This window comes from Cloeon dipterum, unplaced genomic scaffold (genome assembly GCF_949628265.1).
Source record: "Cloeon dipterum unplaced genomic scaffold, ieCloDipt1.1 scaffold_14_ctg1, whole genome shotgun sequence".
Lineage (NCBI taxonomy): Eukaryota > Metazoa > Arthropoda > Insecta > Ephemeroptera > Baetidae > Cloeon > Cloeon dipterum.
In genome coordinates, this window is record NW_027052680.1 from 161,222 (window position 1) to 185,568 (window position 24,347).

The following is a 24,347-nucleotide window of genomic DNA, read 5'->3' on the forward strand; positions in this document are numbered from 1 at the left end:
CCATTTAAAAGCATTTTAAAATGTTACATTGTACGTTTATTTTTACATTTTATTTAATAGCTAATACATATTAGAATATTATATTTTTTACATATAACATTTCATTTTATTAGGTAACTTAAAGTATTTACACATAACACTTCATTTAGAAGCATTTTTAAAGGTTACATTGATTATTTACATATAACATTTTTATTAAAAGCATTTTTAAATGTTACATTGAACATTTATTATAACATTTTATTTAATAGCAAATACATATTAGAATATTACATTTAGTATTTACATATAACATTTCACTTAAAAGCATATTATATTATTACACTGTACATTTATACTTTACATTTTATTTAATCACAATTACATATTAAAATATTACATTTTGTATTTACTTTTTACATTTTGTTTCAAAAGCAGATTCAATAAATAAAATCATATTTAGTATTCTCATATAACATTTTATTTTATAATGTAACATAAGGTATTTTCACATAACATTTCATTTAAAAGTATTTTAAAAGGTTACATTGAACATTTACATATTACATTTCATTTAAAAGCATTTTATAATATTACAATGTACATTCATACTTTACATTTTATTTAAAAGCAAATACATATTAGAATATTACATTTAGTATTCACATAAAACATTTCATTTTATGATGTAACAAGAGGTATTTACACATAACATTTAATTTAAAAGCATTTTATAATGTTACATTTTACATTTACATATTACATTTTATTAAAAAGCAAGTACATATTATAACATTACATTTGATATTCACATATAACATTTCATTTTATTAGGTAACATTAAGTATTTACACATAACATTTCATTTAAAAGCATTTTAAAAGGTTACATTGAACATTTACATGTAACATTTCATTAAAAAGCATATTATATTATTACACTGTACATTTATACTTTACATTATATATTCTTGTTTATTCTTGCAGTAGTCAATACAATAAATACATTGAATAGAAATATTAAAAGCAAGAAATGGCAAACAGTACTAGCAAAATAAAGCTAAAACGATCCTTTACAGAGTAATATCACGCCGCACTGAGCCGCAAATTAAAATTTTATCACTGATCACTATCACTCTGCACTTGCCACAAGTACTTTTTGAAGAGGGAGGGAAATTCAGCCACGGGGCAGTCCTTGAGCTCTGGTGGTAGATCGTTCCACGGCTGTACCACTCTGAAGGAAAAAGCACGCTGGCCGAAAACACTGCGTGCTGGTGGCGGCTGCAGACGCTGGTGCCGGTTGTTCGCGTCACCTCGCAGCTGCCGCCTCACGGTGATGCGCGCACGGTTGTTGAAATCAATGGCACCTCCCTCGCACCTTTTGAAGAAAATTAGGTCGGTGTAGTCTAAGTGCATGTTGATGGGCATGATGTTTGCCTCTTGCGGCGGCGGCGGTCGTCGGCCATGGATAAAGCGCAGTGCCCTTTTCTGCACTCTTTCCATTTTTATCGTGTTTGCCTGCGTGGTCGGATGCCACGCAGGAAGTCCGTAGGTCAAGATGGGCTTCACTAGGGACAGGTAGGCAACCCTCTTGACTCTCTGGGTGCAGCCGCGCAGGTTGCGGGCCGCAAAGCCGAGCACACGAGCAGCCTTGGCGCGAGCGGCGTCCGTTTGCACGTCCCACCGTAGATCGCTGCTGATTTGCACGCCGAGCAGCCGTTGCTTGTCGACGTACTGTAAAGGCTGGCCGTCGACCGCGTACTCAAAGTAAAGCGGCGCTCGTGCTCGTGTTAAATCCATCGCATAGCTCTTCCGCTGATTAAGCTGCATCCCATTATTCTCACACCAAACGTACACTCGGTTGAGGTCTTCTTGCATGGCGTCGGCGTCCTCGGGGGTCGAAACCTCCCTCCACAGGGTCGTGTCGTCTGCGTACTGCTCAAAGCCGGAGCTGATGTCCTTGGGCAAGTCGGCAATAAACACATTGAAGAGCAGTGGCCCGATGACCGAGCCCTGCACGACGCCCGAAAGAACTCCTGTCGGTGCCGAGCAAGCGCCGCCAAACTTGACGTACTGAGTACGGCCGGTTAAAAAATTTTCCAACCAGCGCAGCACCTCTCCGCCGACGCCGTAATGTTGCAACTTGGAAATTAGACGACCATGGGGCACCCTGTCGAAGGCCTTGCTTAGGTCCAGCATGATGGCGTGCACGTGCGAGCCGCTCTTCTCGTCCAAGATCGCTGTCCACGTGTCAATCAATCCCGTCAGAAGCGTCGTGCAGCTACGTCGCGCCCTAAAACCATGCTGGTTCGCCGGGAAAACGTTTTTCGACTCCAAAAAGTCTGTCAACTGGTCACGCACGATCCTCTCAAGCACCTTTCCGACAAGCGACGTGATGCTGATCGGCCGATAATTTCGCACGTCTTCTTTCGGCCCGTCTTTATGTATCGGCGTCACGGCTGCTGTCTTCCAGTCCGTTGGTATTTCTCCCGTGCTGAGGGACCGCCGGAAGATGTGGCACAAACTGCTGCTGAGGGCCGCCGCGCAGTTCTTCAACAGAGGTGCAGTTATTCCATCGCAACCCGGCGCCGCCGTCTTGGTGCGCTGCAGCAGGAATTGCACGTGTGCAGGAGCGAGATGCAACCCGCAAAGCTGCTGTGTCGTGCCGGTTGCCTGCTGCGCTGTGCGCCGGAGGTATGGAAATGCTTGCTCTTGCGAGAAATTTAACTGAAACACCTCTGAGAATTTTTCTGCAATTTCCTCTGGCGATGAAACTGTCCTTCCGTCGATCTCCAAGGATGTAGGACATTTTATTTAATAACAATTACATATTAAAATATTACATTTTGTATTTTCTTTTTACATTTTGTTTCAAAAGCAGATTCAATAAATAAAATCATATTTAGTATTCTCATATTACATTTTATTTTATAATGTTTCATCAGGTATTTACACATAACATTTCATTTTAAAGCATTTTAAAAGGTTACATTGAACATTTACATATTACATTTCATTTAAAAGCATTTTATAATATAACATTTTATATACTTTACATTTTATTTAAAAGCAAATACATATTAGAATATTACATTTAGTATTTACACATAACATTTCATTTAAAAGCATTTTATAATGTTACATAATACATTTACATATTACATTTTATTATGAAGCAAGTACATATTATAACATTACATTTAATATTCACATATAACATTTCATTTTATTAGGTAACATTAAGTATTTACACATAACATTTCATTTAAAAGCATTTTTAAAGGTTACATTGTACATTTACTTAAAACATTTTATTTTAAAGCAAACACATATTAAAATATAACATTTAGTATTTACATATAACATTTCATTAAAAAGCATTTTAAAAGGTTACATTGAACTTTTACATATTACATTTTATTTAAAAGCAAACACATTAAAATATTACATTTAGTATTTACATATTACATTTTGTTTAAAAAGCAGATTCATATTTTAATATCACATTTAGTATTAACATATAACATTACATTTTATAATTTAACATTAGGTATTTACACATAACATTTCGTTTTAAAGCATTTTATAATGTTACATTGTAATTTTACATAATACGTTTTATTTTAAAGCATGTACATATTATAACATTACATTTAGTATTTACATATAACATTTCATTTTAAAGCATTTTATAATGTTACATTGTAATTTTACATATAACGTTTTATTTAAAAGCAAGTACATATGAACACATAACATTTAGTATTTAAATATAACATTCCATTTAAAAGCATTTTAAAATGTTACATTGTACGTTTATTTTTACATTTTATTTAATAGCAAATACATATTAGAATATTATATTTATTTTTTACATATAACATTTCATTTTATTAGGTAACTTAAAGTATTTACACATAACACTTCATTTAGAAGCATTTTTAAAGGTTACATTGATTATTTACATATAACATTTTAATTAAAAGCATTTTTAAATGTTACATTGAACATTTATTATAACATTTTATTTAATAGCAAATACATATTAGAATATTACATTTTGAGACGTTGGTTAACCTGCCTGCTGAACAAAACAAAGCCATAATCACTCTCCTGGATTTTTGGTTTTTTCTGCTGTTTTCTGGCTGACAACACCGGCTGCGATACCTGCCCTTGCGGCTTCCGTGTTCCTAGTGACCTTTGAGTGGTTTAAACCCCCCTTAGGCTAAAATGTGGGCCGGTGTTTACTCAAGTGCGAGCCGCCTATGCCCGGAGGCCGGGCCAGCGTGCTGCTGCCAGAGGCGTGATCGAGAGCTCGAGCGACTGCATCTTAAGATGGACAAGGTTCTCAACGACATGCAATTTATTAAAAATTCTGTTAGTGGCCAGATGACGACTGCGGTGACCAGACAGAGCCCCAGAAGAGACATGCTGGCTGATGAAAACAAAACTTATTCGTCCCGCTGCCAACCTGACAAAACTGCACCAGATTCGAGGATGACGTTAGCTCCGGCTCAAATCTTCACAATCGCTGGCGACCTTTTCACCGACGCCCCCCCGCAGTCAGCCATGGCACACTGCGTCGGAGCCGACTTCCTGATGGGGGCTGGGCTGGCAGTTACCTTCAAGAGGAGATTTGGCTTCCAAGGGTACTTGCAGTCCCTTGGCCTGCGCCCGGGCGAGGTCGCTCAGGTTGTATGCGACAAAGAGGACCGACTCATCTTCCACCTGGTAACGAAACCTCGTTCAGCCCACTGCAGACCCCTGCCAGACGACTTCCGTGCAGCTGTCTTCGAGCTGGCGCGGCGGTGTGCCAAGGCGAAGGTGTCGACACTCTCGATCCCCCGTATAGGCGCTGGTCTTGACCGTCTCCCCTGGCCTTGGGTGCGCGGCGTGCTTGAGGAGGCCTTTGCTGGAAAGGACATTGATGTCCTCGTGTTCACGCAGCCCGCAGAGAGACAGCAGCGTAAGCAGAGAACGGTGGCCCCGAAGCGAAGTTGGCCTAGCGGCGCCCGTAAGACCGCTCGAGCTCCTGAAGCCGCTGTGGAGGGTGGATCAGCTGGACACGGGGAGGGCATCACTGCGACATCGGGGGCCACCACCTCCCCCTCTGTGTCCAGTCCCACCCTGGCGGCCAGTAACTCAGGTGAGCCTGTTCTTAGCTTTTCACCTGCCAATGTTTCGTTGGCTGGTGATTCACCTGCCTGCGCTGATAAGACTCTTACGCCCGACAGACCCATCTCGACACGTGGCCGCAGCTGCAGAGTCCCGGCCAGCGAGCGCCTCTACAATGACTGTAAGAGGAGATGCCAGTTGTTCTTTGAGGACGGTTCGGGCCCAGAGTCTGACGTGGAGCAGCCCTCCCCCTCCGCCCCCTGGCGTAGCAGTGCCAACCCTGATTTAAAAGCTGCTAAAATTACTGTCACGACCTCAACGGGTGGTTCCGCCGGACGCCATCCGAAGGCCTGTGTTGTGACAGGGGCTCTATCTTCCTGTGCGTCCGGCCCCACCCCAACAACCTACCCCTCAGGTGATGTTAATAACTCTCCTGCCCCTGAGGCACTTGTTGCCGAAGGGGCTCTCTTTCGGATAAAAGATGACGCTTTGGGAACTTCCAATAGCATGAAGAGTGCCGCACCCAGAATCAGCAACAGTCCAGCCCAGCTGAAAAGAGTGCTCAGACCAAAAAGGAAAGCCATCCAGCCAGCTGAGATGCCTGCTGCCGGCAAGGCGCCGCTGACGGGAAAAAACAGGGACACCAAGGGCAGCACGAGAACCAGCTAAGTGTAAACCTTTCTCTGCTTCTTTGGAACATCGAGGGACTTAAAAATGTGTTCCCCCTTCTCGACGTAAATTTTCTTCGAAAATTTGATATTATAATCTTGACTGAGACCTTTCTGTTAAAAGAATTTGCAATCCCGAATTTCTATTGTAAAATTTGGTTCGAAACAGCGCTCTGGGAGACCTATGCGCGGCGTGTCCGTATTTTTCCGGCCGAGTCTGGGTAACCTTAATAGCTACATAATCTTAGATAATTCTCTCATCTTAAATTTTCCTGATTTGAGCATTGTAGCATCCTATTTCAATCCACTCATGTCCCCAGACGAAGTCTGGGACGAGCTTAATGAGTCCCTTTTGCACATTTTAAATCTTGAGAGTGTAATCTTCGCAGGGGATTACAACTGCCGCTTAGACAAGAAGAAAGGAAAGGGAGAAATAATCTTAGATTTTATTTCGTTGAATAATCTTCAATTAATGAACTCTCTCCCTTTGCAAAGCACTTATACCGCAAAAAATGGCTCTAGCGTCGTGGATCTTATACTTTGTGGATGTAAAATCAAAAATAAATCATTTAGAGTTATAGATAGTTTTCTAAGAAAGCACAGTCTGGTATGCGTGCAGATGGAAGTGCCACATGTTGCAAACAACAGTCTCACAGAAGTAAATCGAATCAAACGCAATTTGAATCCAGAACAGTTAGCTTCAAGTGTTAAAGAAGCCAGACCCTTCCTGCATGAGCTTTTGTATAATCAGGATGTCAATGAATTTTATTGCAGTTTACTGAGACTTGTTGAGGATGCTACAGAAACTCGTGAGACTGTTTTTAAAAAGAGAGGCCAGCCGTGGCATGATACAGAGTGCTTCACTCTCAAACAGACGCTCCTAACCCTGAGAAAGTTGGCCGACTCTAGCCAATTCTGCTCCTTGCCCTTAGAAAAACAAATTAGTACGCTAAATTCTCTGTCAGCTGAGAAAGCCGCCTATCGTAAGCTTTGCAAAATAAAAAAGACCAGCTATCAAGAGCACCTCGATGAAAAAATTATTAACGAGGCGGAAAGCCGCTGCTACAGGATTCTCAGGTTGAGGGGCAGCTGCCAGAGTTCGGTGTCCAATGACATTAGCATGGACAGTTGGACGCAGTTCTTGGGCGGGCTTTTCAGCGTGGGAGGACTTGGGCAGAATGACAGCTTAAACTTAAAATCCAGACTGATGCATTACGAAAGCGAAGTTGCACATATTCCATTCATGCAGGCTGAAGTCGAGTTGGCGCTCAGAGCTATGAAGAACAAAAAAGCCCCCGGTCCGGATGAGTTGCGCAATGCGGCGGTTAGGCACTTGTGGCTGGCTATTCCTGACGAGATGACTGCTTTCCTCAATAATTGTTTTGAATTGGGCTCGTTTCCTAATGCTTGGAAAACGTCCAATTTAAAATTGCTGTACAAGGGGAAGGGTAGCGTTTCTGATGTGAATAGCTATAGGGGTATAAGTGTCTGCTGCTCGTTGTACAATTTACTGGACCGTATTTTGAACAATCGGCTTTATTCTCGGCTCATTGGGTCCATCCCGTCGAATCAGTTTGGCTTTGTGAGAGGGAGGTCTACTTTGCATGCCGTACAGCTCCTCATGGACGAAATAAATTCTGTAGTTTATACGAATAATAAGCCATTGTACACCCTTTTTCTGGACATCAAGAAAGCCTTCGACTCTGTCGACAGAGGCTTCATCTTTGATAAGTTAGTGAGGACCCGTCAATTTTCTCTCAGTGAGCTTAGCCTTCTGGGTGAAATGTTAGACTCAAATTATCTGGTTGTCCAAGATGGAGTTTCTAAGTCTGAGTCAATTGTTCAGTCAAATGGTGTGCGCCAGGGTGGCAGTATTTCGCCCTTTCTATTTATCTTCGCAATTGCTGACATTAATTTTATTTTGGATAAGGTGCCAAATGTTAAACTAATACTTTTTGCTGACGATATGGCCTTACTTTCTGATAATTTAGAGGATCTCAGGCAATTCACTTTGATACTAATCGAATACTTACAGGAGAGGAGTCTACAGTTAAACTTTGACAAGTGCAAAATTGTTAAATTCAGAAATAAGGGACGCGGGAGGCTTAGGAAGACTGATTCCTTCGTGGTAAATGATGAGGCAGTTGAATTTGTCCCTGAGTTTACCTATTTGGGAGTCACCTTTCAGTCCTCCGGTCGTTCCTTTTCTACTCATATGTCCAAGAAAGCTAGAGCCGCCATATTTGCCACGGCTAAGCTGACCTCCCTCTCAAAATCGTCTGTCAATACGGCCCTTAAGCTCTTTGACCTGGCCGTGGCGCCTATCGCCAGCTACGGCATTCAAGTAATGTGGCCGTATCTTACGCTGCACGATCTAATAAAATTAGAATCCGTTAAGTCGAGATATCTGAAAAAAGCATTGGGCCTCTCTAAGTTTATGAAATCCAGATTGACCTACAAACTGGCTGACACTGACTTTTTTGTCAAGGACTTAATGTCCAGATTTTCACTGCCTGAGACTCCAACTTCTAGTAAATTTATTCAAAATCAATTGTTTAAATTCTCTCAGATAGAGCCGGAATTTTACGACACGCCCGCTATGGTCAACCAGACCTGGAAGACAGCATGCTACGCTAACAGACATGTAATCACGAGACACGCTTGTCACGGTTTTCATTTTGTACTATGCCAAACCAAAGAGTACCACAGCGTAGCGAAGCCAACATGTGTTTGTGAACTTTGTGGAAAAAGTATGGAGCTGTACCACCTTTTTAACTGTGATATGAACCAATCTAGTTTGACACAAGTAGCTAAGACTGCTAATTATATTTCTAAAAATAAGTGATAATAATGATACGATTGTTGTACACGAAATGTGTTTAATAAAACCTTGATTGAATATTACATTTAGTATTTACATATAACATTTCACTTAAAAGCATATTATATTATTACACTGTACATTTATACTTTACATTTTATTTAATAACAATTACATATTAAAATATTACATTTTGTATTTACTTCTTACATTTTGTTTCAAAAGCAGATTCAATAAATAAAATCATATTTAGTATTCTCATATAACATTTTATTTTATATTGTAACATAAGGTATTTTCACATAACATTTCATTTAAAAGTATTTTAAAAGGTTACATTGAACATTTACATATTACATTTCATTTAAAAGCATTTTATAATATTACAATGTACATTCATACTTTACATTTTATTTAAAAGCAAATACATATTAGAATATTACATTTAGTATTCACATAAAACATTTCATTTTATGATGTAACATGAGGTATTTACACATAACATTTCATTTAAAAGCATTTTATAATGTTACATTTTACATTTACATATTACATTTTATTAAAAAGCAAGTACATATTATAACATTACATTTAATATTCACATATAACATTTCATTTTATTAGGTAACATTAAGTATTTACACATAACATTTCATTTAAAAGCATTTTAAAAGGTTACATTGAACATTTACATGTAACATTTCATTAAAAAGCATATTATATTATTACACTGTACATTTATACTTTACATTTTATTTAATAACAATTACATATTAAAATATTACATTTTGTATTTTCTTTTTACATTTTGTTTCAATAGCAGATTCAATAAATAAAATCATATTTAGTATTCTCATATTACATTTTATTTTATAATGTTTCATAAGGTATTTACACATAACATTTCATTTTAAAGCATTTTAAAAGGTTACATTGAACATTTACATATTACATTTCATTTAAAAGCATTTTATAATATAACATTTTATATACTTTACATTTTATTTAAAAGCAAATACATATTAGAATATTACATTTAGTATTCACATATAACATTTCATTTTATGATGTAACATGAGGTATTTACACATAACATTTCATTTTAAAGGAATTTTTAATGTTACATAATACATTTACATATTACATTTTATTATGAAGCAAGTACATATTATAACATTACATTTAATATTCACATATAACATTTCATTTTATTAGGTAACATTATATATTTACACATAACATTTCATTTAAAAGCATTTTTAAAGGTTACATTGTACATCTACTTAAAACATTTTATTTTAAAGCAAACACATATTAAAATATAACATTTAGTATTTACATATAACATTTCATTAAAAAGCATTTTAAAAGGTTACATTGAACATTTACATATTACATTTTATTTAAAAGCAAACACATTAAAATGTTACATTTAGTATTTACATATTACATTTTGTTTAAAAAGCAGATTCATATTTTAATATCACATTTAGTATTAACATATAACATTACATTTAAAAGCATTTTTAAATGTTACATTGAACATTTATTATAACATTTTATTTAATAGCAAATACATATTAGAATATTACATTTAGTATTTACATATAACATTTCACTTAAAAGCATATTATATTATTACACTGTACATTTATACTTTACATTTTATTTAATCACAATTACATATTAAAATATTACATTTTGTATTTACTTTTTACATTTTGTTTCAAAAGCAGATTCAATAAATAAAATCATATTTAGTATTCTCATATAACATTTTATTTTATAATGTAACATAAGGTATTTTCACATAACATTTCATTTAAAAGTATTTTAAAAGGTTACATTGAACATTTACATATTACATTTCATTTAAAAGCATTTTATAATATTACAATGTACATTCATACTTTACATTTTATTTAAAAGCAAATACATATTAGAATATTACATTTAGTATTCACATAAAACATTTCATTTTATGATGTAACAAGAGGTATTTACACATAACATTTAATTTAAAAGCATTTTATAATGTTACATTTTACATTTACATATTACATTTTATTAAAAAGCAAGTACATATTATAACATTACATTTAATATTCACATATAACATTTCATTTTATTAGGTAACATTAAGTATTTACACATAACATTTCATTTAAAAGCATTTTAAAAGGTTACATTGAACATTTACATGTAACATTTCATTAAAAAGCATATTATATTATTACACTTTACATTTATACTTTACATTTTATTTAATAACAATTACATATTAAAATATTACATTTTGTATTTTCTTTTTACATTTTGTTTCAAAAGCAGATTCAATAAATAAAATCATATTTAGTATTCTCATATTACATTTTATTTTATAATGTTTCATAAGGTATTTACACATAACATTTCATTTTAAAGCATTTTAAAAGGTTACATTGAACATTTACATATTACATTTCATTTAAAAGCATTTTATAATATAACATTTTATATACTTTACATTTTATTTAAAAGCAAATACATATTAGAATATTACATTTAGTATTCACATATAACATTTCATTTTATGATGTAACATGAGGTATTTACACATAACATTTCATTTAAAAGCATTTTATAATGTTACATAATACATTTACATATTACATTTTATTATGAAGCAAGTACATATTATAACATTACATTTAATATTCACATATAACATTTCATTTTATTAGGTTACATTAAGTGATTACACATAACATTTCATTTAAAAGCATTTTTAAAGGTTACATTGTACATCTACTTAAAACATTTTATTTTAAAGCAAACACATATTAAAATATAACATTTAGTATTTACATATAACATTTCATTAAAAAGCATTTTAAAAGGTTTCATTGAACATTTACATATTACATTTTATTTAAAAGCAAACACATTAAAATGTTACATTAAGTATTTACATATTAAATTTTGAAAGCAGATTCATATTTTAATATCACATTTAGTATTAACATATAACATTACATTTTATAATTTAACATTAGGTATTTGCACATAACATTTCGTTTGAAAGCATTTTATAATGTTACATTGTAATTTTACATAATACGTTTTATTTTAAAGCATGTACATATTATAACATTACATTTAGTATTTACATATAACATTTCATTTTAAAGCATTTTATAATGTTACATTGTAATTTTACATATAACGTTTTATTTAAAAGCAAGTAGATATGAACACATTACATTTAGTATTTAAATATAACATTCCATTTAAAAGCATTTCAAAATGTTACATTGTACGTTTATTTTTACATTTTATTTAATAGCAAATACATATTAGAATATTATATTTATTTTTTACATATAACATTTCATTTTATTAGGTAACTTAAAGTATTTACACATAACACTTCATTTAGAAGCATTTGTAAAGGTTACATTGATTATTTACATATAACATTTTAATTAAAAGCATTTTTAAATGTTACATTGAACATTTATTATAACATTTTATTTAATAGCAAATACATATTAGAATATTACATTTAGTATTTACATATAACATTTCACTTAAAAGCATATTATATTATTACACTGTACATTTATACTTTACATTTTATTTAATAACAATTACATATTAAAATATTACATTTTGTATTTACTTTTTACATTTTGTTCCAAAAGCAGATTCAATAAATTAAATCATATTTAGTATTCTCATATAACATTTTATTTTATAATGTAACATAAGGTATTTTCACATAACATTTCATTTAAAAGTATTTTAAAAGGTTACATTGAACATTTACATATTACATTTCATTTAAAAGCATTTTATAATATTACAATGTACATTCATACTTTACATTTTATTTAAAAGCAAATACATATTAGAATATTACATTTAGTATTCACATAAAACATTTCATTTTATGATGTAACATGAGGTATTTACACATAACATTTCATTTAAAAGCATTTTATAATGTTACATTTTACATTTACATATTACATTTTATTAAAAAGCAAGTACATATTATAACATTACATTTAATATTCACATATAACATTTCATTTTATTAGGTAACATTAAGTATTTACACATAACATTTCATTTAAAAGCATTTTAAAAGGTTACATTGAACATTTACATGTAACATTTCATTAAAAAGCATATTATATTATTACATTGTACATTTATACTTTACATTTTATTTAATAACAATTACATATTAAAATATTACATTTTGTATTTTCTTTTTACATTTTGTTTCAAAAGCAGATTCAATAAATAAAATCATATTTAGTATTCTCATATTACATTTTATTTTATAATGTTTCATAAGGTATTTACACATAACATTTCATTTTAAAGCATTTTAAAAGGTTACATTGAACATTTACATATTAAATTTCATTTAAAAGCATTTTATAATATAACATTTTATATACTTTACATTTTATTTTAAAGCAAATACATATTAGAATATTACATTTAGTATTCACATATAACATTTCATTTTATGATGTAACATGAGGTATTTACACATAACATTTCATTTAAAAGCATTTTATAATGTTACATAATACATTTACATATTACATTTTATTATGAAGCAAGTACATATTATAACATTACATTTAATATTCACATATAACATTTCATTTTATTAGGTAACATTAAGTGATTACACATAACATTTCATTTAAAAGCATTTTTAAAGGTTACATTGTACATCTACTTAAAACATTTTATTTTAAAGCAAACACATATTAAAATATAACATTTAGTATTTACATATAACATTTCATTAAAAAGCATTTTAAAAGGTTTCATTGAACATTTACATATTACATTTTATTTAAAAGCAAACACATTAAAATGTTACATTTAGTATTTACATATTAAATTTTGAAAGCAGATTCATATTTTAATATCACATTTAGTATTAACATATAACATTTTATTTTATAATTTAACATTAGGTATTTGCACATAACATTTCGTTTTAAAGCATTTTATAATGTTACATTGTAATTTTACATAATACGTTTTATTTTAAAGCATGTACATATTATAACATTACATTTAGTATTTACATATAACATTTCATTTTAAAGCATTTTATAATGTTACATTGTAATTTTACATATAACGTTTTATTTAAAAGCAAGTACATATGAACACATTACATTTAGTATTTAAATATAACATTCCATTTAAAAGCATTTCAAAATGTTACATTGTACGTTTATTTTTACATTTTATTTAATAGCAAATACATATTAGAATATTATATTTAGTATTTACATATAACATTTCACTTAAAAGCATATTATATTATTACACTGTACATTTATACTTTACATTTTATTTAATAACAATTACATATTAAAATATTACATTTTGTATTTACTTTTTACATTTTGTTCCAAAAGCAGATTCAATAAATTAAATCATATTTAGTATTCTCATATAACATTTTATTTTATAATGTAACATAAGGTATTTTCACATAACATTTCATTTAAAAGTATTTTAAAAGTTTACATTGAACATTTACATATTACATTTCATTTAAAAGCATTTTATAATATTACAATGTACATTCATACTTTACATTTTATTTAAAAGCAAATACATATTAGAATATTACATTTAGTATTCACATAAAACATTTCATTTTATGATGTAACATGAGGTATTTACACATAACATTTCATTTAAAAGCATTTTATAATGTTACATTTTACATTTACATATTACATTTTATTAAAAAGCAAGTACATATTATAACATTACATTTAATATTCACATATAACATTTCATTTTATTAGGTAACATTAAGTATTTACACATAACATTTCATTTAAAAGCATTTTAAAAGGTTACATTGAACATTTACATGTAACATTTCATTAAAAAGCATATTATATTATTACATTGTCCATTTATACTTTACATTTTATTTAATAACAATTACATATTAAAATATTACATTTTGTATTTTCTTTTTACATTTTGTTTCAAAAGCAGATTCAATAAATAAAATCATATTTAGTATTCTCATATTACATTTTATTTTATAATGTTTCATAAGGTATTTACACATAACATTTCATTTTAAAGCATTTTAAAAGGTTACATTGAACATTTACATATTACATTTCATTTAAAAGCATTTTATAATATTACATTTTATATACTTTACATTTTATTTAAAAGCAAATACATATTAGAATATTACATTTAGTATTCACATATAACATTTCATTTTATGATGTAACATGAGGTATTTACACATAACATTTCATTTAAAAGCATTTTATAATGTTACATTATACATTTACATATTACATTTTATTTTGAAGCAAGTACATATTATAACATTACATTTAATATTCACATATAACATTTCATTTTATTAGGTAACATTAAGTGATTACACATAACATTTCATTTAAAAGCATTTTTAAAGATTACATTGTACATTTACTTAAAACATTTTATTTAAAAGCAAACACATATTAAAATATAACATTTAGTATTTACATATAACATTTCATTAAAAAGCATTTTAAAAGGTTTCATTGAACATTTACATATTACATTTTATTTAAAAGCAAACACATTAAAATGTTATATTTAGTATTTACATATTACATTTTGTTTAAAAAGCAGATTCATATTTTAATATCACATTTAGTATTAACATATAACATTACATTTTATAATTTAACATTAGGTATTTACACATAACATTTCGTTTTAAAGCATTTTATAATGTTACATTGTAATTTTACATAATACGTTTTATTTTAAAGCATGTACATATTATAACATTACATTTAGTATTTACATATAACATTTCATTTAACATACATTTTACATATTACATTTTATTAAAAAGCAAGTACATATTATAACATTACATTTAATATTCACATATAACATTTCATTTTATTAGGTAACATTAAGTATTTACACATAACATTTCATTTAAAAGCATTTTAAAAGGTTACATTGAACATTTACATATTACATTTTATTTAAAAGCATTTTATAATATTACAATGTACATTCATACTTTACATTTTATTTAAAAGCAAATACATATTAGCTGAGCAAAAAGCTAGCAATTAGCTACAAAAAGCTGAGCATCATACTGGTAAGATACGCACGCACTTTTCAGAGTCCCGCAGATTTTCTACGATTCCATCGAGTCTGTTAAAGCTACCCAGACGACGCGGGCCCAGGGGGTACATGAGTTGCACCCCCAAACCCTTCTGGGGCGACTTAACCCTTGGTCACCCCTGAACTCGAAAAACGTGCCAAATTCCAGTATGAGAAGACGAGGCCTGCTGCTACTCACCCTGATCTGCGCGGCGCTTTTTCGTCTACCAAAACACGACTTCCTGCGGCGCCAACAACGACTGCAGGACCCGAGGACAATCGCCAACCCCTACACTATCCACTTCGCCTCCATCGGAGTTACCCAGGGTGTAAGGTTGTCCAGTTGGGTGAGTGTTACCCTGGTACACGGAAGGAATAACCACTGCCACATTTTGAACATTTGCCGCTTTCTCACAACGCGTGATAAGTGCAGCATTCGCTCAGCAGTGGCAGCCGTAGGCAGAAGTCTCACGATTTTCGCCCTCCTCTGCGGTGACATAAATGTCCTGCCTGGCCCTCTGCAGGTGCAATGCATTTACTGCAACAGAGTCGGCCGAAGAAATGCGGTAAAAATTTCTTGCGGTAGCTGCCAGAACAAATTCCATCGGACATGTCTCGCCAAGCACGCCAAGTTGAGCGACAAAGAGCTGAATTCCTATCGCAAAAAAAATAACTTTATATGTTGGAGCTGCACACTGCCTGATCTAAATGACTCATATTGGAGCCTCCCTCCGCCACCCCCAAATCCCCCTCGAGTTCAAATTTTGCCGCGCCGAGCCGACAAGAACGCCATCTCGTTTCTGACCTTCAATGCTCGCAGCCTGAAAGACCGCAATAAAGCCGCCGATATTCTCGCCCTGCTCGACACTCATTCCCCCGATCTTTGCGCGGTAAACGAGTCATGGCTCACCCCCGACGTCCACAACCATGAGGTGCTGCCACGCGAGTTCGTTGTACTGCGCAAGGACCGCTTGGGGGGTCGGCGCCCTGCGGGAGGCGTTTTGCTTGCGATTCGCCCTTTTCTGCAGCCAAAAAGGCTCGAACATCTCGAGGGGCGCGCGGAGGTGGTGTGGGCCCAAATAAGAGTCAATGATTTAAAGCTGCTTGTGGGGTCGGGATATCGACGCCCGAATGCTGACGATGCCTACAACAACGACCTGATGCACTCCCTTGACCTTGCAGCAGCTGTAAAAAACAATTTTGATGGCAGTTTTTTAATGGGTGATTTTAACTTGGACGTCAACTGGGAATCAACGCCGCCTCTTGCTCGAACCGCCGTCGCCGTAAATTTCGTCGATGCTTTTGCCAGCATGGGGTTGTCCCAGCTAGTTAAATCCCCCACAAGAACGACTGCCACAACGTCTACGACTCTTGACCTTTTCCTTTCCGACGTTCCACCAATAGTTGCGTCCACCGAGGTTGTCCCCGGCGTCAGTGATCACGAAGCAGTAAAATCAACCCTTTCACTCGCGACTATTCGCCCCCTCTCTGCACCCCGCGAGGTCTACGACTTTCGCAAAGCAAACTGGACAGCGATGAACGACGCCCTCCTGCAGCGCCTGCAGGTCGTCTTAGCTTTTAATGACGTTACAGAGAGCTGGGAAAACTGGAAAAGGATCGTTTTTGAGTGTGCCGGGGAACACATTCCAAAAAAGCGGGTCGGAGGCAGAACCAAGAAATGTCTTCAACCGTGGATGAATAAACAAATTAAGATGCTGATTCGAATTCGCGAACATATGTTTAGGCAGTGGTTAAATAATAAAAGTGACAATACGAGGCAGGTTTTCCTTGCGGCGAGGCGAGCAGCGCAAGCAGCGCTGAGAGCAGCAAGGGATAGTTGGCTGTGGAAACTAGGTAAAGGGCGCGACGGCAGCAAAGATTTCTGGCGCTACATTCACTCAAAAACAAAAATCCCCCTCGACGGTGCGAGCTTCGAGTGCAATGGTCGAACTATCACCGACCCTCAAGAGGTGGCAGGCAAATTTAGTGATGTGTTCAAGACAAATTTCTCCAACGCCAGAAATATTTTTCCATTCCTGAGGCGGGCGGCACACGACTCGAATTCCACAGCCAAGAAACTATGCGATACAAACTGCACACCGGCTGTAATACACAATCTCTTGCAGCAGACAAAAGCAAATGCGGCGCCGGGCCCAGACCAAGTGCCGGCCGCAATATTGCGTAACTGTGCGGCATCACTCAGCGTTAGCCTAAGTTACATCTTCAATAAGTCTCTCGAGCAAGCTATCCTTCCCATTGACTGGAAAACTGCTGCAGTTACCCCGATCCCAAAAGACGGCTCAAAAGATGACATGGAGAACTATCGCCCGATAAGCATTACTTCGTTAGTGGGAAAGACACTCGAGAGATTTGTTCGCAACGAAATGGTCAAGTTTTTGGACGAGGAAAAAATTATTCCAAATTGCCAGCACGGCTTTAGAGCGAAGCGCAGCTGCAACACTTTGCTCACAGGCACGATCGAGGACTGGACGGCGACCCTCGACGAGAAAAGTGGCGATCACATCCACGCTGCTTTCTTAGACTGGAGCAAAGCCTTTGACAAAGTAAACCACGTGCGGCTGACTTCGAAGCTTCAGCATTATCGCATCCAAGGGCGGTTGCTAAACTGGCTCGAAAATTTCTTAACAGGCCGAACGCAGTGTGTGCAGTACCGCGGTGCGCGCTCCGGGCCAACGGAAGTCACCTCGGGCGTCATCCAGGGCAGCGTTCTTGGTCCGTTGCTTTTCAACGTCTTTGTCGCAGACCTGCCCGACGCCATGCGAAGCTGCACCCTGGTGCAATACGCCGACGACGCGACCATCTACAAGAAGATAGCAAGCCAAGAAGATGCGGACGAGTTTCAGGATGATTTAAATAACATTGACATTTGGTGTGCAAATAATGGCATGGAGATGAATTCAAGAAAGTGCAAAGTCATGGATATTACGCGAGCGCGGCTTCCCCTGCATTTCGAATACACTCTCGGTGACGCGCCCCTCCAGTATGTGGAATCCCATCGGCTACTCGGCGTGTACATTGCGCGCGACCTCCGCTGGAGCGTACACTCGGACATCGTGCGAGCGAAAGCAGCGCAGCGGATCAGTTTCGCGGCGCGAAATCTACGTGGGTGCACGCCGCGCGTAAAAAGAATTGCGTACTTGACTATGGTGAGGCCAGTGATGACCTTTGGCCTCCCCGCCTGGCACCCGACGACGCAGGAAAACATCAACAAATTGAGCAGAGTGCAAAACAGGGCGATGCACTTTGCGTACGGCAAAATCCTGCCGGAACCAAGGCTGCAAAACGTGATGCCTTTCAACATGTACCTGCGGCACACAGACCTCGTCTTCTTCCAAAGGTGCCAGAGCGGCCAGACAGACTTTGACGCGAGAGCGAGAATCATCCAAGGGCGCGCACTGCGAGGCGACAGCATGGCGCATCCCCGCCTCCAGCCGCCCCCAGCAAGAACCGCTTTCGGCCGAAGCGCCTTTTCTTACAGGGTGTGTAAGCCCTGGAACGACCTGCCACCGAGTTTAAAGGACTGCGACGCACCGAAATTCCCCTCGTTGTGTGAGCAGTTCTTGTGGTGCAATTTTTAAAGTGTTAGTGATCGTAACAATATTAATTTAACGGCACGTGACATCGACGGATCAATATTTTGTTTCGGGCGATTATGCAGTTACTGCTTGTCACTTTATGCCATTGTTCACAAAATTTTTAAATTGACTGTAATTGATATACGTAGAACAATAAACAACTATAATAAAGAATCGATAGTTTTGGTCTGGCTTTCTTGGAATTTCATCAAAATTCTGATGATTGGTCGATTCCTTGACGAAGAATCGATAGTTTTGGTCTGGCTTTCTTGGAATTTCATCAAACTTCAGATGATTGTTCGATTCCTTGACGAAGTATCGATAGTTTTGGTCTGGCTTTCTTTGAATTTCATCAAACTTCAGATGATTGGTCGATTCCTTAACGATGAATCGATAGTTTTGGTCTGGCTTTCTTGGACCTTCTACAAACTTCAGATGATTGGTCGATTCCTTGAGGAAGGATCGATATTTTTGGTCTGGCTTTCCTGTAATTTCATCAAACTTCAGATGATTGGTCGATTCCTTGACGAAGAATTTATAGTTTTGGTCTGTCTTTCTTTTAATTTCATCAAACTGCAGATGATTGGTTGATTCCTTGAGGAAGAATCGATAGTTTTGGTCTGGCTTTCTTGGAATTTCATCAAACTTCAGATGATTGGTCGATTCCTTGACGAAGAATCGATAGTTTTGGTCTGGCTTTCTTGAAATTCCATCAAACTTCAGATGATTGGTCGATTCCTTGACGAAGTATCGATAGTTTTGGTCTGGCTTTCTTTGAATTTCATCAAACTTCAGATGATTGGTCGATTCCTTGACGATGAATCGATAGTTTTGGTCTGGCTTTCTTGGACCTTCTACAAACTTCAGATGATTGGTCGATTCCTTGAGGAAGGATCGATATTTTTGGTCTGGCTTTCCTGTAATTTCATCAAACTTCAGATGATTGGTCGATTCCTTGACGAAGAATTTATAGTTTTGGTCTGTCTTTCTTTTAATTTCATCAAACTGCAGATGATTGGTTGATTCCTTGAGGAAGAATCGATAGTTTTGGTCTGGATATCTTGGAATTTCATCAAACTTCAGATGATTGGTCGATTCCTTGACGAAGAATCGATAGTTTTGGTCTGGCTTTCTTGAAATTCCATCAAACTTCAGATGATTGGTCGATTCCTTGACGAAGAATCGATAGTTTTGGTCTGGCTTTCTTGGAATTTCATCAAACTTCAGATGATTGGTTGATTCCTTGAGGAAGAATCGATAGGTTTGGTCTGGCTTTCTTTGAATTCCATCAAAATTCAGATGATTGGTTGATTCCTTGACGAAATATCGATAGTTTTGGTCTTACTTTCTTGGAATTTCATCAAACTTCTGATGATTGGTCTATTCCTTGACGAAGAATCGATAGTTTTGGTCTGGCTTTCTTTGAATTTCATCAAACTTCAGATGATTGGTCGATTCCTTGACGAAGAATCGATAGTTTTGGTCTGGCTTTCTTGGAATTTTATCAAACTTCTGATGATTGATCGATACCTTGACGAAGAATCGATAGTTTTGGTCTGGCTTTCTTGGAATTTCATCAAACTTCAGATGATTGGTTGATTCCTTGAGGAAGAATCGATAGGTTTGGTCGGGCTTTCTTTGAATTCCATCAAACTTCAGATGATTGGTCGATTCCTTGACGAAGAATCGATAGTTTTAGTCTGGATTTCCTGGAATTTCATCAAACTTCAGATGATTGGTTGAATCCTTGACAAAGTATCGATAGTTTTGGTCTGGCTTTCATGGAATTTCATCAAACTTCTGATGATTGGTCGATTCCTTGACGAAGAATCGATAGTTTTGGTCTGGCTTTCTCGGAATTTCATCAAACTTCTGATGATTGGTCGATTCCTTGACGAAGAATCGATAGTTTTAGTCTGGCTTTCCTGTAATTTCATCAAACTTAAGATGATTGGTCGATTCCTTGACGAAGAATTTATAGTTTTGGTCTGTCTTTCTTTTAATTTCATCAAACTTCTGATGATTGGTCGATTCCTTGACGAAGAATCGATAGTTTTGGTCTGGCTTTCTTGGAATTTCATCAAACTTCAGATGATTGTTCGATTCCTTGACGAAGTATCGATAGTTTTGGTCTGGCTTTCTTTGAATTTCATCAAACTTCAGATGATTGGTCGATTCCTTGACGATGAATCGATAGTTTTGGTCTGGCTTTCTTGGACCTTCTACAAACTTCAGATGATTGGTCGATTCCTTGAGGAAGGATCGATATTTTTGGTCTGGTTTTCCTGTAATTTCATCAAACTTCAGATGATTGGTCGATTCCTTGACGAAGAATTTATAGTTTTGGTCTGTCTTTCTTTTAATTTCATCAAACTGCAGATGATTGGTTGATTCCTTGAGGAAGAATCGATAGTTTTGGTCTGGCTTTCTTGGAATTTCATCAAACATCAGATGATTGGTCAATTCCTTGACGAAGAATCGATAGTTTTGGTCTGGCTTTCTTTGAGTTTCATCAAACCTCAGATGATTGGTCGTTTCCTTGACGAAGAATCGATAGTTTTGGTCTGGCTTTCGTTGAATTTCATCAAACTTCAGATGATTGGTCGATTCCTTGACGAAGAATCGATAGTTTTGGTCTGGCTTTCTTGAAATTCCATCAAACATCAGATGATTGGTCGATTCCTTGACGAAGAATCGATAGTTTTGGTCTGGCTTTCTTGGAATTTCATCAAACTTCAGATGATTGGTCGATTCCTTGACGAAGAATCGATAGTTTTGGTCTGGCTTTCATGGAATTTCATCAAACTTCTGATGATTGGTCGATTCCTTGACGAAGAATCGATAGTTTTGGTCTGGCTTTCTCGGAATTTCATCAAACTTCTGATGATTGGTCGATTCCTTGACAAAGTATCGAAAGTTTCTGTCGGGCTTTCTTTGAATTCCATCAAACTTCAGATGATTGGTCGATTCCTTGACGGAGAATCGATAGTTTTGGTCTGGATTTCCTGGAATTTCATCAAACTTCAGATGGTTGGTAGATTCCTTGACGAAGATTCGATAGTTTTGGTCTGGATTTCTTTGAATTTCATCAAACTTCAGATGATTGGTCGATTCCTTGAGGAAGAATCGATAGTTTTGGTCTGGCTTTCTTGGAATTTCATAAAACTTCAGATGATTGGTCGATTCCTTGACGAAGAATCGATAGTTTTGGTCTGGCTTTCTTGGAATTTCATCAAACTTCTGATGATTGATCGATACCTTGACGAAGAATCGATAGTTTTGGTCTGGCTTTCTTCGAATTTCATCAAACTTCAGATTATTGGTCGATTCCTTGACGAAGAATCGATAGTTTTGGTCTGGCTTTCTTGAAATTCCATCAAACTTCAGATGATTGGTTGATTCCTTGACGAAGAATCGATAGTTTTGGTCTGGCTTTCTTTTAATTTCATCAAACTTCAGATGATTGGTTGATTCCTTGAGGAAGAATCGATAGGTTTGGTCGGGCTTTCTTGGAATTCCATTAAACTTCAGATGATTGGTCGATTCCTTGACGAAGAATCGATAGTTTTAGTCTGGATTTCCTGGAATTTCATCAAACTTCAGATGATTGGTTGAATCTGTAGGGGCACCGTGATTGGCTCGGCGCTCAACATTCATTTTCAACAATCAACACATTGTTAGATTTTAAATAAAAGGCGAGAGAAGATTCGGCGACAATCATTCACCAACCATAGGCTGACAAGATCTGAAGAAGACGAACCAGAAGACGAGCCAGGGCCGAGTCAGCGACACGCAGCCATCCTACTCCGCCAATAAACTCTTTTTTTTATATGGAAGGTCATACTCTCATTTAGACCCCCATATAATTCTGGTGACCACCGACTGAAGACACGAACACGGCCCAATAAAGGAAATTCGTCGTGCAAGATTTTGAATAATTCGCCGACTGAAAATTCTTCCCAACAATGGCTCAGAACAACGCTCAGGGTGATGGTGCAGTTCATCGAATTGTATGCCAGCTACCTTCATTCTGGAAGGATAACCCTGACTACTGGTTCCGCAACGCCGAGAGCAACTTTCACATCGCGAACATCACGGCGCCGACAACGAGGTACCACTACGTGGTGAGAAGCCTCGACCAGGCGGCTGTGCGCGAGCTCACCGACATCCTCGACGACGATGCTCTGCGTACCAACTATGAGGAGTTTAAAAAGAAGGTAATTGCTCGGTTTTCATTGACTGACGAGAAGAAGCTGCGCGAGCTGCTCTCTACTGCTGAGTTGGGTGATCGTACCCCCTCACAGCTCCTGCGCCACCTTCGTTCCCTCGCCGGCGCCAATGTTCCGGACAAAATGATGCGCACCCTCTGGGCGGACAAACTGCCCGCCGCAGTGCAGACTTGCCTCGCACCTCATCCTACCATGGCTCTGGAGGAACTGACTGTGATTGCCGATAGCGTGTTTGATGTTGTGAAGATGCAACGCTCCAGTCAGGTATGCGCCGCCACCTCCTCTCCCTCCGACCCCATTGCTGAACTGTCTCGTAGACTTGAAGTTCTGGAGACTAACCAGCGGTCTTCTCGGCCGCAAGGTCAGTATCGGGGAAACTGGAGGAATCGTTATGACCGCTCTCGTTCTCGCAACAATCGGGAATCTGATGACTATTGCTACTATCATCGCAGATTCAAAGAGCAAGCCTACAAATGCGAAAAACCATGCTCTTACACTCCTAAAGCTGCCTCCCCTAACTCGACCAACAAGTCAAACTCCAACGGCAGGGTTTAGTGGCCGACAGCTCCTGCCAAGAGGTCACAGGCCGACTCTTTATAACTGATAAAAACTCAAAAGTACAATTTTTGATCGATACAGGCGCTGACCTTTGCGTTTTTCCTCGATCATTAGTTGCTGGCCGTCGCACTCAAACTGATTACAAGCTTTTTGCTGCGAACGGCACTCAAATAAATACTTTTGGCCTTATTTCCATGACTCTGAATTTT

The 24,347-nt window shown here is 36.1% G+C and overlaps 2 protein-coding genes across 2 annotated transcripts; both read left to right on the forward strand.

Moving 5' to 3' along the window:
* Nucleotides 1–4,058: 4,058 nt before the first annotated feature.
* On the forward strand, nt 4,059–5,522 carry LOC135947646 (uncharacterized). Its single transcript, XM_065496522.1, has 2 exons — nt 4,059–5,124; nt 5,213–5,522. Exons 1-2 carry the CDS (start codon nt 4,209–4,211, stop codon nt 5,380–5,382), a joined length of 1,086 nt encoding a protein of 361 aa, XP_065352594.1. The 5' UTR covers nt 4,059–4,208; the 3' UTR covers nt 5,383–5,522.
* Nucleotides 5,523–23,316: 17,794 nt separating this feature from the next.
* LOC135947641 (uncharacterized) lies at nt 23,317–24,135 on the forward strand. Its single transcript, XM_065496518.1, has one exon. It carries the CDS (start codon nt 23,317–23,319, stop codon nt 24,133–24,135), a length of 819 nt encoding a protein of 272 aa, XP_065352590.1.
* Nucleotides 24,136–24,347: the final 212 nt, after the last annotated feature.

Bases quoted from the DNA above. Each gene is read 5' to 3' on its own strand.
- LOC135947646 (XM_065496522.1), top strand. From the start codon at position 4,209: ATGTGGGCCGGTGTTTACTCAAGTGCGAGCCGCCTATGCCCGGAGGCC. The intron at 5,125-5,212 runs GTGAGCCTGTTC...TACGCCCGACAG, and splicing joins CCTGGCGGCCAGTAACTCAG to ACCCATCTCGACACGTGGCC.
- LOC135947641 (XM_065496518.1), top strand. From the start codon at position 23,317: ATGGCTCAGAACAACGCTCAGGGTGATGGTGCAGTTCATCGAATTGTA.